Here is a 13,761-nt window from a genome sequence, read left to right as displayed (position 1 = left end):
GCCAGAATATTCTGGCTCAAACTCTAAAATTGTGTAGAGTTTTCCTCAGGACCCCAGTGCCCTCCTAAGGATCACCCTTTTTTGTAGTACAACCAGAAGAGTAATTTAGAGATGATTTCCCAGCTTTCGAAATAGGTGTCTTCATAAGAATCTCCTCTCCTAACTTGCTTCAGATAAAGGAAGAATATTACTTTCCTTTGGACTGTCCCTGTGTTAGAAAGCTGTGGCTTGTCATTTTTCGGTGTGCATTTTTAGAGCTGGGTTGTAAGTGACACTTCTTGTGGAATCTGGGAGGTAGATTCTAACCTTAAGATCTTTTCTGGCCACTGCTTTTATGATTCATCCTCCTCTTACTCCCTGCTCCCAGCTGATTGGGAGGATGTATTTATATAGGATGGGAAGATGTGGGTGGTATCGTCTGTTTAATGATTGGTTATCATCATGTTGGACTCCAGCTAAACTGACAGCACCTGAGGAGCAGTACTTTTATATACCTTTAATTTAGATGTCTTGAGGAACACCAGAAAATGACTTCACTACACGTTTGTTTTTCCCTCCCCAAGGTAACATTTATTAAGTAAATACACGTGGAGGGAACCCTGGGTGGCGCAGTGGTTTGGCGCCTGCCTTTGGCCCAGGGCACAATCCTGGAGACCCGGGATTGAATCCCACGTCAGGCTCCCGGTGCATGGACCCTGCTTCTCCCTCTGCCTGTGTCTCTGCCTCCCTCTCTCTCTCTGTGTGACTATCATAAATAAAAATTAAAAAATACACGTGGAGATGATTTTTGTTTTTTTCTTGTCCCAGTGTTCAGAACAAACAAAGCCACTTTTTTCTTTCTTAGTGAGATTCTGGTTTCTTACCAGCTATGTCTGCATTACTCTCTCTGCTCTCTCTTGCCGTGGCCATCTGGGTTCTTTTAGAGAATATAACTTTTACACTTTTCTACTCTCAAAGGAAACTGGTGGTGACAAAAGAAAAGGAGAAGAAAGTGGGGCTGTATACGATCTATGTGAATCCTGCCAATACCCACCAGTTTGCAGTGGGTGGACGAGATCAGTTTGTAAGGTGAGTCTGGCTCTTTCGTGTCTTTGAGACTGATGCATCAGGTACCACCAGGTATCCCTTGTGAGATGGTGTGAAAGACCTAGGAATCTATTAACAACAATCTTGGATTTTTTACCATCTTCCAGAGAGTTTAGGCTCCTTCTGAGGCATTCTGTTCCCTGATGTAACAATCCCTGACAGATGGCTTAACATATTAGAGGGTTTGTCAAGTTTTAAAGAAGTTCGATGAATTGACCAAGGTCCCCACATAGCAGCTAAGACATAAATCCAGGTTTACTAGTAAGTGCTCTATTAGTCAATATTTTCCACCATTTTTCATATATAAATTAATGTGTACTAGAAATTTTGAGTGCTGGTTTGAGATACAGAAATGATTCGAGTGGGAGTACTGAGTGAGAACTCAGGGTTTTTGACTCCCACTGTCATGAGCCAGTTTTCTTTCTGCGTAGTGATATCTTTGTTACTGTGAGTGCTTGTTGTAACACTGGCTGTTGAGGCAGATCTCAAGGAAAACGAGAGTTCATAGGTTCATTTCCCATGTGTACTACTTGTTTCCTTCTGGCCCTTAGTCTTAAACTGTATCCCTTCCCTATCCAGCTGGCCTGTTTGAGCTGTATTGCTGTGGTTATCTATCCCCCTTCACTGAAGGATCATCAGTTTGAAAAAGAAGAGGGAGAGGATCACTAGAAAAATGAATGGTTTTTTGCTTTCCTGATGGTGGGTGAAAAGCATTATCTTTTAAAATGAGAGCACATTTTTATAACTATATTCTGAAATTAATTTCACTGTTAAGTATCATGAGATAGAGTAAGTTTTTAGAAATATATGAGAGATGACCTTCCCTTGTTCAAGAATCCTGCCACAAGAGAGAGACAACTTTGTGCCTCTCTACTTCCTGTTTCCCTTGCTTTCCAGATTTCTTTCCTTTATTCATCAATACTAGATATGTCATAGTAGGTTTTTTAAGTAAGAAGCTGTTGATCAAAAAGAGTTGTAGTTGTCAGGTGCTGCTTCCTCCAAATAGAGCATTTACTGAAATTCCTAGTTTGGATTTCCTGTTTAGAGCTCTGGATTGCTTGAAAAGTCTGTATCTATAGATAATTCAACCATTAGGTCCTTGATGTTTGGAGGAGACTAGAGTAGTTGACTCCATGGAGAACTGCAGTTGATAATGTCTTAATCCAAAGCTGATACATTCCAGGGTTAGAAGAACGTAAGGCTGGAAATCCGGAAATCCGTTTGTACATTTTAGCACAAGGAGAAATACTTAGATGTTCTGTCTCTTATAAGCTCAACATCCTCTGTCCCTTTGTATATTGCAGATTTTCAGCAGATACAAACTATTTACTTGGCAGAAGCATGTATAGATTCTGAGGCACACTGACCCTGTGTGGGCAGGTGGCCTTGTAGCACCCCAGCTCTTCTCTGACATTAGGGTCATTCCTGCTTTCTCTGGCATCTCTTCAGTTCAGCCAGTTGAGTATTTGGGATTTCCCCTTTCTGATTTTTTCTTTGAAAAAAACCTAAAGAGCTCACCTTCCAGTACAAATTTGAAAATATTTATGGTGAATATTTTATAAGAACCATTAGCTTTCATTTGTAACCTGAAAGAATTCCTTCAAAGGAATACAGAGGAATTGCTTACTCATCCTTAATAAGGCTTAGGGAATTTTGGTTTGGTATTGTGAAGAAGCATAAAAGGAAGCTTAGACATGCTTTTTGGCCTATAAACAAAAAAAAGGGGGGGGGTGCGGGGAAGGAAGGAAAAAGTAGGCAAGTGGAAGTGGTGGAGGTGTAAGTGCCTATTACTAAGTCCCATTTCGTTTGGTTTACAAATTGATAGGAGTGAGGAAAAGGAGAACTTATCAGATGAATGAGTCCTGTGGTGGTTGGTTGACGTGTAAATTTATTGGTAAAGGATTTGATATAGGCCCTGGCTCATAAACACTCAATAAATAGTCCCTTTGCTTCTCTGTCCTTAGGCTGATATCAGCAACACCAAGAGAACACTAGATTATGGACAGGTCGGGGGGAGGGAGAGGAAGCGAAGGTGAGGAGGGAAGAGAGAGGCTTAAAGGGTATTGAGTTAATGGGTGCCTGAAGGCCTGTGGAGATTCCATAAGGGTGTTGAGGCAGTACTGAAGTCACTATTTGATTTAAAATGTGTGAAAGGCATAGGAAGACTCAATATTGTGGAGGTGTCACTTCTTTCCAACTTGATCTGTTGATTCAGTGCAATTCCAATAAAAATCTCAGCAGGCTATATTATGGGTATTGGTAAACTGATTCTAAAGTTTATAAAGAGAGGCAAGAGACCCATAACAGCCAACACAGTATCGAATGGGAAGAACAAAATTGAAGGACTGACACTACCCGACTTCAAGACTTGGATAAAGCTACGACAACGGAGACGGTGTAGTATTGGCAAAAGAACAAATTCATCAGTGGAACAGGATGGAGAGCCCTAAATAGACCCATGTACATATGGTCAGTTTATCTTTGACAAAGGAATAAAGGCAATACAATGGAGCAGAGATAATCACTCCCAACAAATGGTGCTGGAAACAGCTGGGCATCCACATGTGAAGAAAAGGAATCTGGACAGACCTCACACCCTTCACAAAAATTAACTCAGATGGATCACAGACCTAAAAGTAAAACCCCAAACTATAAAACTCCTAAAAGATCACATAGGAGAAAACCTAGATGACTTTGGGTATGGCAGGGGCTTTTTATTTTATTTTTGACTTAATAAATTTTTATTTTCCAAAAGGTAGAGTTAGTGGGATCTATTCATGCATATTCACTAGCAGCCAGGGCATCTCCGCCCTTGGTTTTTCTGGTGTAAGTTCTTTGAGCTCTGTGCTTTGAAACTAGTTCAATAAGAGTACTTCACTAAGGAGCTCCTGAAGAGAGCTGCTCCTCACATCTTTAGTCTCTCAGAGATAGAAGCTGAGAGTTGGGAACTTCCTCACAGAGTTCATCATATGTCACTTTGTCAGACAAGACCAGGTTATTGAGGTTGTCCCAGACTTTGCCTTTGGACCACTTCTTTTCTGGCTTTGCCCCCAGATTTGTTCACTTGGTCTTGGTCTTTTTTGGCCACCTCTCTGGCATCTTTCTTATTGTCCTTGGGTGGCGTTGCGAAGCTCAGAGAGTGGCGGCCGCTCTGCAGCCTTGCTAAGATTAAGATGTCAGACAAAGAGTGGTGATGCCTTTTCAGATACAATACCAAAGACGTGATTTGTGAAATAGTTGATCAGGTAGACTTTGTTAAAATGAAAACCTTCTGGTCTGTGAAAGAGAATTAGAGACAAGCCTCAGGTAAGGACTAAATACTTGCAGAAGACATAGCTGATAAAAGACTTGTTACCTCAAGTATAAGAAGAACTCTTAAAACTCAACAGTAAGAAACCAGCCCAATTAAAAAATGGGTCAGAGACCTTAAGAGACATCTCACTAAAGGTATATACATGGCAAGTAACTATATAAAGAGATATCGCACATCCTATATTATCAGGAAAATGTATATTAAACAAGATACCGCTCCAGAACACACCACCAAATGCCGGCAGGTATGTGGAGTCCCGGGAACTCCCGTTGACTGCTGGTGCAAATGCAAAGTGATGCAGCGCACTGGAGGACAGCTTGGTAGTTTCTCACAAAACTAAACATGCTGTTACCATATGGTCCAGCAGTCATGCTCCTTGGTATTTACCCAGAGGAGCTGCAAACCTGCATCCGCACAGACACCTGTACACAGATGTGGACAGCAGCTTTATTTATTCATTATTGCCAAAACTTGGAAACAGCTAAGGTGTCCCCGAGTAGGTGAATGGATAAACTGGTACATCTAGATAATGGAAGGGGATTCAGTGCTAAATAAGAAATGGGCTGTCATTGTCAGGACGTGAAAAGAGATAGAACACGAAATGTAGATTACTAAGTTTAAAAAAGCCAGTCTGAAAAGGCTGTATACTATATGATTTCAGTCAGATGACATTCAGGAAAGGGCAAAAAAACTGGGGACACAATAGAAATACTAGTGGTTGTCAGGGTTGGGGTTGGAAGAGGAACAGGCACAGAGGATTTTTAGGGCAACGGAAATGTTCTGTAGGGTAGCAGAATGATAACTGTGTGTCATACAATTGTTCAAACCTGTAGAAAGCATAGTAGCAATGCTCAGGTAAACTGTGGACTTTGGCTGATTGCGATGTGTCCGCGTAGGTTTGTCCTTGGTAAAAGCTAACAAAAACCATTCTGGTGAGTGGTGTTGATAGTGGTGGAGGTGGTGCATGTGTGTGGGCAGAGAGTGTGTGGGAGATCTCTGCCACTCCTGCAGTTTTATTGTAAACCTAAAACTGCTAGAAAAAAATAGTCTCTGACTTTAAACCAGTTTTTTTTTTTTTTTTTTTTAATGTCAAGGTCCTGTTCTTTGCTCAGAAAATAGGGGGAAAATTTGTATTCATCTTTGTATCAGCACGGTCTAGCACAGGAGCTGAGAAACTACACTGCCTGTTTTGTCTTTAAGATTTTATTTATTCGAGAGAGAGAGAGACAGACAGCAAGCTGGAACCAGGGGAGGGGCTGGGGGAGAGAGACAAGCAGACTCCCCCTGAGCGAGAAGCCTCATGCTGGGCTCTATCCCAGGACCCTGAGATCATGACCTGAGCTGAAGTCAGATGCCTAACCAACTGAGGTAGGCAGGTGACCCTACACTGCCTGTTTTTTATAAATAAAGTTTTAGTGGAACACAGACAGGGCCATTCATTTACACATTATCCAAGGCTGCTTTCATGCTACAATGGCAGAGTTCAGTATTGTGACAGGGGCCAGATGGCCTGCCAACTTACAGTATTTACTATCTTGCCATTTAAGAAGTTTGCCAACCCCTAGTCTAGTGTCATATCTAGAATATAGTAGATTCTTCTTAAATAGATATGGAAGAAGGCGGAAGGAAGGTAAGGATTGCCTCATAAAGGGGAAGGGCAGAGAGCATCAGCTACTGAGGAACACCGAATGATCCATACACCAAAATATCAAATACTTAAATATGTTTTACTAATTTGCTGACTTACATAGTTTATGATGGCTTAGTGACATTTAAGAGCTGTTAATTTAGACTTAGTTAAGAGGGAAAACATCTGATTATCAGATGGCTGTGTTTGCTGAGAAATAGTAATTGGTAGATAGTACAGTAGTATCCTATTTTTTGGGGGGGGTTCATTTAGCAAACATTTCCAGATAATTCTCTTAATGCAGGATATTAAGCAAGAAATTGTGGAGAATACTGACATGTGTTGATTGATTCATTTATTCATCCAGTGTTCACTGAGCAGCATCTCCTATGTGCTAGACATGCAATTGACGAGACAGTCTCTGCCTTTAAGGAGCATTCTGGAGAAACAGGTATATAAGGATTGAAAATAAGTAAATGCCCAGGATTACTCAGCTACTAAGTAGCATGGTTCATATTTGAACTCAAGTCAGACTCCTGAAACATGGGATAAACCATTTCTCCATGTTCTTTCCCACAGAGGAAATACTCAGAATGGATGGGAAATTAGTATTTCAGGTAGAGCGGACGGACGGTATGTGTAGAGTGACACGGTATGCTCAAGGAAGCATAGCTTTTTTGTTTTGTTTTTATGACGCATAGAGTATTTGAGAAAGATGGAGAGTTATACAAAGGAGTTTGGACTTAGAAAATACACAGTCACTGAAGAGATTTTAAGCAGGGAATTTGCATAAAATGTTGCATTTTAGAATAATTCTGGCGACAGCATGAGCAAGGAGGTCAGTTTGAAGCATACTACAAATAATCTAGGCAAAACCTCCCTCTGGGTTATAGTTTCCCTGTATAGAGTCCAGGGAACTTAAGACCAGACCTCCGGGGAACGTCAGCATTTAGGAGATAAAGACCGACAAGCTCATGAACACGATGAAGGGGATGGTTGGCCATCAAGGAAAGAAATGGTTTTAGGGAAGGACTAGTAAACAGTGTCAAGAGGAGAACGAGAAGCCTGAAGGGGACACTGTGCGTGGAGTCTGTGGGGCTACAGGTGACCTGAGCCAGGGAAGTGTCACCAGTGGGCTGCGGGCCAGACCTCGATGGGAATGGATTGAGAGGGGAATAGGAAGTGAGGAAGTGAAAACACTGAACACGGGTTGCTCTTTTCAGTGATATGACTACGAGAGGGAAGGACAGAAAAAACGGAGGGTTTTTAGGAAGTGGGCAGACAGGCCCGAGGAAGAGGTTGAGGAGTGGGCTAAGGAAAGCTGGTCCTCGGAGTGAGGGAAAGAGCGGCACTGGAGAGGAGGTGCGGAGATGGGAGGAAGCACACCCGGCCGTGTCTTGTGTGTCCTGTATGTCCAGCACTGATGCGATAGCCGGCTTGTGACATCTGTCCTAGATGTTGGAACGAATGGTCAGAGTTTGAATTGCAGAGATAAGGAGAGGTGACGGTGGTTGGATGGGAATGAAGGCCAGAAGAGGGAGTCTTGAGGAGATGCTGGCGGGGTTTGTAATCGTCACTGTGGGGAGCGCAAGAGAGAGCGGGCCGAGTTAGGGGCCAGGACAGGCTTGGGGATACATGGACTTGAGGAGCATGGCCTCTGCGTGCAGCAGGAAAGCCTGTTGGGGGCTTTCAGTGGAAATAAACAGTAAGCAATTAAAAGCTGAGAGGAGAGAGAAGCCACTTTAGACTGATGCGATTTAGGATTACCCCTTGAAAAGACGAGTGTGTGGCTCAGAGGCAGGATTCAGAAAGGGCTAGCAGAGGAGGACCTGCGGGGAGGAGTGGGAGCCACAGACTTGGTTGGGCGGTGTCCTTTATCTGTCCTGACAGCCCGCGGACTGCTGGTCCTGCCACTGCTTTGCAACTCTTCAAGGGATCCCTTTGTGAGTTTTAACATTTTAACAACAACATTTTGTTGTTTCCTCCATTACAGGATTTACGACCAGAGGAAGATTGATGAGAACGAGAACAATGGAGTGCTCAAGAAATTCTGTCCTCATCACCTGGTAAGATTCACGAGGGGCCGCTGGTTCCCGGCTTTTCTAACTCAATCCCAAGGCTGTCCCCGAACTTGTTGGCATGGTGGGAGGAGCTTGGACTTTTGAGTCAGATCCTTGGATTTGAATCCCGGCTCCACCACTAGCCAGCTTTGTGATTTTGGGCAGCGACTTCACCTGTTAGCCTAGATTTTCTTACTGACAAAGTGTAGGGCAAAGATAACTGCCTTGCCCCGTGATGGTAAGGCCGAATGAGATACGGAGTGTGTGTCAGCTGGCTAGCACACAGAAAACAACCAACAGGAAGTCCTCTCCCCTGACGTGGCCACGTTTCACTGGTTGTACTCCTGTCTCTGTCTCTCTTTCTCTCTCTCTCTCTCTCTCTCTCTCTGGGAGAAGATAGAGGGGAGTTTGAAGGAAAACCTGTTTCCTGAAGGTGGTATAATAAGTGGGGGGGTGGGGCATCAGTCAGTATCTGCTCCTTATTGCAGGTGAACAGTGAGTCCAAAGCAAACATCACCTGTCTTGTGTACAGCCACGACGGCACAGGTACGTGAGCAGGGCCCAGCTCCTAGGCTGGCACGCCCCCTCTGTCTAGGGAGCTGCTGAGCCAGTGAGGCATGTGCCCTCCGGTGCTCACCGCTGTGCTCTGGCTCCTCGTGGAGCAGCTGGGGATAGTTGCTGACGGTGAGCACGCAGCGGGAGGATGCAGCCGATGACCCTTGGAGATGCCAGGCGCCTCTTGCAGAATGCTGCAGATGAGATTTGGCAGTACCTGTCCTGAAGCCCAGGCTCCTTGCCTGAGCAGGTGCTTATGCCTTCGGCTCATTCTTGAGTTAGTGGGTGTGACTTCCTGAGCATTCTGCTACCCCTGGGTTGGCAGTGTGTTCTTCGGCTGCCCTGGACACCTGACTGCCTGCTGCTCCAACTGAGGGAGACGGGTGCTAGACCTGGGATTAGGAGGGGGCACCACTGGCAAGAGGCTGCGCCCCAGCCCCCGACCTCTGGCCCCAACTCTCTTCAGCCTTTGCCTTCACGGCTGTGTGCTTGTTCTTGGCAGAGCTCCTGGCCAGCTACAATGACGAAGACATTTACCTCTTCAACTCCTCTCACAGCGATGGGGCCCAGTATGTGAAGAGATACAAGGGCCACAGGAATAATGCCACAGGTGAGCCTGTCTTCCCAGTTGCTGCCTGGTGGCTCAGAGAACTGCGGTAGCTCGTTCAGGCTGAAGGATCACAATTACCGGGCCCACGAGGGCAGCCCTCCCTGGGCCGGAGCTTTCGCAGGCCTGCTGTGCTCAAGCACTGAGAGAGCCCGACGCCCCTCTCACGGCAGAGGCGGGACTTGTCATTTGGGCATAAGGAGACTTGAGCGATGATATTTTACTTACGATTCAGGTAACTTCAGGCTTCACGGGCTTGTTAGAGAGTCTGGGAAAGCCCTCCTCAGTCTGTGGTACTGAATTGCCTGGAGTCGTGGAGGGGGGAGCCTCTAGCTCGAGGGCAGAGGTGGCAGCGACTCTTGAATGGGGCTGAGGAGGTGGTGTACTGCGGGTGCCTCCCGTCTGCGGCGAGGGTGGGCCGGTGTGTGTTCCGTGTGTGGTTCCTGAGCGCGGCTGCAGCGCAGAGTCGCCTGCCGATCTTTTAAAAGAAAATGCTGAAGCCTGGCTTCTGTCCCCAGACATTGTGATTTAAATGGTATGGGGTACAGCTTGAGAGAGGTTTCTAAAAGGCTCCCTGTGTGACTCTAATGTACAGAAAGGTTGGGGTGGTCACTGCTCTTCGTGGTCGCCACCGCTCCTAACAAGTGTCTGTCATAATTTTGATGTGGAGAGAGCAGTGACTTGCCCTTTTTCTTCTGAGCTGGTGAGGGGAGCGGGAGTACTGGTGCTTGGAGCTTAGTCCACGGGCAGACAGAAGCATGGGTGCAGTCCCATGACCGCTGTGCACTGCACATAGCTGCTGGGGCCCCAGCTCCCCCTAGTAATTGCAGAGAGCGGAGTCTTGTCACTCAGACTCTCGGCAGCAAGCACAGTTCAGATGCTTCCTCCAGGCAGTAGTGGCATGTACCTCCGTCGTCCTCGGGCCAGCTGCCGGCCCGGAAGCAGCGACAAGGTACTAAGGAAGTACGCAAACCCAGGGTGATCCTGGGGTGTAGGACGGGGCGGCCTGGGAGTCGGCGGAGCAGGGGTGGTCAGGCTGGGACAAGGAGGGCAGTCGTGAGGCCGGAGGTGCTCCAGGGGGTGGAGACCAGTGAGCCTGACGCTGCTGCTGCTGGGGGTCTGCAGCCCCTCAGCCCTGGGGAGCTCTGCGGGGGAACAGAAATAGTCCCTGGGACTGTGTGATTCTTGTTCTATCTCTTATACACACAGTCCCTTGATGTGTTTTGTGAAAATGAAAGGAATTCTTTGGTTCTTTCTTAGCTGGCTTAGAGTTTGTGAATAACTAAAGTCCCTCTGAGGTAAATATATACAGGCCTGATGCCAACTCTCGTGTGGTTTCTTCCCTCGTTTATCATTTCAGTAAAAGGCGTCAATTTCTATGGCCCCAAGAGTGAGTTTGTGGTGAGCGGCAGTGACTGCGGGCACATCTTCCTTTGGGAGAAGTCCTCCTGCCAGATCGTTCAGTTCATGGAGGGGGACAAGGGAGGCGTGGTGAGTATGCCGTGCTCGGCTGCCTGGCTCCGTGCCCTCGCCAGCAAGGTAGGTTTCGGCAGGGCCACTGAACTTACCGTGGCAACATGGTGCCAGGTCTTAGGGGTCTAGCCAGCTAAATTAAAGGCAGTACTATAGTCTGGGGTACTGAGGTTTTGGTGGAATCCTTTCTTCCTCTTTCGGTCTTCTGCCCCTCTAACGTGTGGTTTATTGAGAAGAACCACCTCCGGCTTGAATAAGGGATCCCTAGGCGTGCCCCTTTCCTAGAGAAAACCATTGGAGTTGGGGGCGCTCCATCCTGCACTATGCAAAAGACGTCTCCATGCCTCATGCCTCATCCCTTAAGAGTAGCTAAGTAGTGATCTTGACTACATCCTGGGTCAGTGGATACAAGCTAGCTCCCCTAGGAGCTAATAGGGACAGCGCAAATACAGCAAAAAAAATTTTTTTTTTTAAATGACTGAGCAGCCTGCTATGCAGCCCATGATCACATCACAATCTGTCTCTCCTTGGAGTTCTGGACTGCCTTCCCAGAGGGAGGGCAGAGAGGAAGCACGAGGATCCTGAATGGGGGGTGAAGCGTGGTCAGCTTCCAAGATGGATCTAGCTAAGCATATATTTTTTTCTGTTTTTGAGACCCAGTATCAGGAAGGGAGTTGAGTGGCTTCCTATGGTAAGGGTTTTGGGCTGCAGAAGATCTGAAGAGAGGCAGTGTGGGAGACTGCCTTGTACCGATTCCCCGAGGCCGTCTGGTTAAGGGCCTCGAAGGGGAGTGGCTGAGACAGCTTGGTTTCTCTTCCGTTTCATTCCATCTAAGCTCTGGGCGGTTGCAGAGAGCCCAGCCACCTCGTCATGAGGCTTGTCCCGAGAGTGCTGGTATAATTTAAAATGGGTCCTTGCCGTCAGGCTCCCTTTTCTTGTGTGTCTCTTCCCCTTGTGGGAAGTTATTTCAGATTTTTTCTGGTTTTGTCTAAATTTGGGGGACCTGGGGCCAGTACACATCCAAGGCTTCTGTGGCCTAAATGTATGTGGAGAGGAGTTTAGATCATGAAGGCTTGTCTCACTGTTGCCTGCCTCACGTCCTGCTCTGCCATAAGCCCTCTTCTGTCATCTGCAACGAACATACGAAAACCTCGGAGTCTTCATGAGAATTCTGCAGTAGGCGTGGAGTCAGAAGGAAGTCAGGAGGGGCCAGTGAATCCTTTCTAGATCATAAACTGTCTTGCGTCCCGTTCCAGAGATGCGGGGCTGAATGCCCTCCCCCAGGCCAGCACTTGTCCGTTCTCCCAGACTGCTCTGCAGGCCACTGTGCTTTCACTGCAGCCAGTATCAGAGTTGGATGACTAATCCCGGTGCTCAACGGGGAGGGCACCTGCCTGGGACAGGTGGGCCTCAAGCCTGGATTCAGTGGTCACAAGTCACAAGAGTGAGAGTCCCCAACAAGAGATACAGAGACTGCACCCCGAGACAAGGTTGCCAGCTTCTGCGTGCCCCTGGGTGACTTGATGATCTGTGTGTCCTCACTTGGCCTGTTTTTTGGTCCTGACTTCCCTGTAGTGTGTCTCCAGGCACCAGCCTCAAAAGCACATTCATAGCGGCTCATCATAAAGCAGAATATTAGAACCAGAGGGGATCTTAGAAATTCTCCTCTCCTTGCCCAGGTCTCTTGCCTCTGGTTTTGGCTCAAACTCTAGTCCTTTGTTTGTTCCCATTCAGGGACGGGTGGGGGCATGACGTCAGAGGACAGTCCTTAGTGTCCCGAAGCACTCGACCGCTTCCCATCCCTGCATCCCCCAGGCCAGTCCTCCTAAGGCTGGAGCTCGGCTCCGGCGTGTCACTGACAGGGTAAGGCAGGCCTGGCCCGGAAGCTCTCCGTCGGCTCCCCCTGCGGCTCCAACCCAGGTACCGTGTGCTACTGACTTACTCCCCGCGCCCTTGACTTTGTCTTTAGTCGTATGTTCCAAGGAGTTTCTCCTCTGTGCTTTTTGATTTACTGACGTGCTCGAGCAGAGCTAGAACAGAGTAGAAGGGTAGCAAAGGCTTATTATTATCTGGAGGTGGATGAATGAGTTCAGGGTTGTATGTGTGAGTTATCACGTATCTTTTGATCGTATTCTCAGGCAGTGGAGTTCCTGTCTAATGCCGCCTCGAGCTGCAGATGCCGGAAACTTCCACACTACCTCAGAGAGCCCCAGTATAAACTTTGCAGTGAGCAGACATGGGGAGTGAGAGAAGGAAAAGAGGAGAAATGGGGTTTCTGCTTTATTCTTAGGCTCAGGCTTAGCTTCAGTTTTTTCTGGAGCATTTTTATTTACTTGTAAAGTGGGAGAACAAAGAAATTGGAAGTCTGTGTGTCAGTTTTATTTTCCATGCTGGCCCCGGTTTCCCCCCAGCTGCTCCCTCTGCGCGTGCAGGCCAGGCAGAGAGGAGTTGGTCCAGAGAGAAGTAAAAGATAAAAGAGGCTTTTTGCCAGAGGTTGTTTTCTTGGCCTACGGGGCAGCGGGGCAGCTGCAGGGCGGGATGGGATTGGGATGGGATGGGGGGGGGGTGAGGAGGGCGAGGACCACACCCTCTTCCTTCCGGGTGCCTTTCTTATCCATTCCTCATCTGACTAAAAGCCTGAAAATGCTTCAGCAGCTGGATCTGGGACCAGCTCTTCCAGTGGCCATGGGAGTGCCCTGCCCTGGCCCTGCCCTGCCCTGCCTGCCGCCTGGCCTTTGGAAGGCTGATGTTTTCAAGTCAGACAGCAGGGGGCATGGGTGCCTCCAGACAGAAGGAAGCTACCTAAGCCAGAAGGCCTGCCTGTCTGCCCAAGTACATTTCTCTTGCCCAGTGACTGTACCCGGAGGTGGCGGACACTGAAACCATGGGTGCACCAGGACGCTGTCTTCCTGCACAGTGCCTGTCGGGCTTCCAGGGCCACTGCAGGGTGCTGTCCCCTGGGGCGTGCAGGGTTCTCAAGCAGACTAGAGCTCCAGCACCTCATCACCCCCCAGCCTATGCCACCCTCCAGTTCAAGTAA

At 47.5% G+C, this 13,761-nt stretch overlaps 1 protein-coding gene and 1 pseudogene across 4 annotated transcripts in view; one reads left to right on the top strand and one right to left on the bottom strand.

Annotated features, from left to right (window-relative positions):
- DCAF8 (DDB1 and CUL4 associated factor 8) overlaps positions 1-13,761 on the top strand; it is a 42,592-nt gene that overhangs the window by 25,009 nt on the left and 3,822 nt on the right. For all 4 annotated transcript variants that reach the window (XM_055333918.1, XM_055333916.1, XM_055333917.1 and 1 more), the window contains 5 exons: positions 958-1,068; positions 8,020-8,092; positions 8,575-8,632; positions 9,144-9,251; positions 10,609-10,739. In XM_055333918.1, the coding sequence (XP_055189893.1) occupies positions 958-1,068; positions 8,020-8,092; positions 8,575-8,632; positions 9,144-9,251; positions 10,609-10,739 (481 nt within the window). The remainder of the gene's footprint in view (positions 1-957; positions 1,069-8,019; positions 8,093-8,574; positions 8,633-9,143; positions 9,252-10,608; positions 10,740-13,761) is intronic.
- Positions 2,863-4,327, bottom strand: LOC129515186 (40S ribosomal protein S25-like; annotated as a pseudogene).

Source organism: Nyctereutes procyonoides, unplaced genomic scaffold (assembly GCF_905146905.1).
Source record: "Nyctereutes procyonoides isolate TBG_1078 unplaced genomic scaffold, NYPRO_anot_genome, whole genome shotgun sequence".
NCBI classification, from domain to species: Eukaryota; Metazoa; Chordata; class Mammalia; order Carnivora; family Canidae; genus Nyctereutes; species Nyctereutes procyonoides.
Note: the sequence above shows the minus strand (reverse complement) of the source record. Positions and strands in the feature narration are given on the sequence as shown.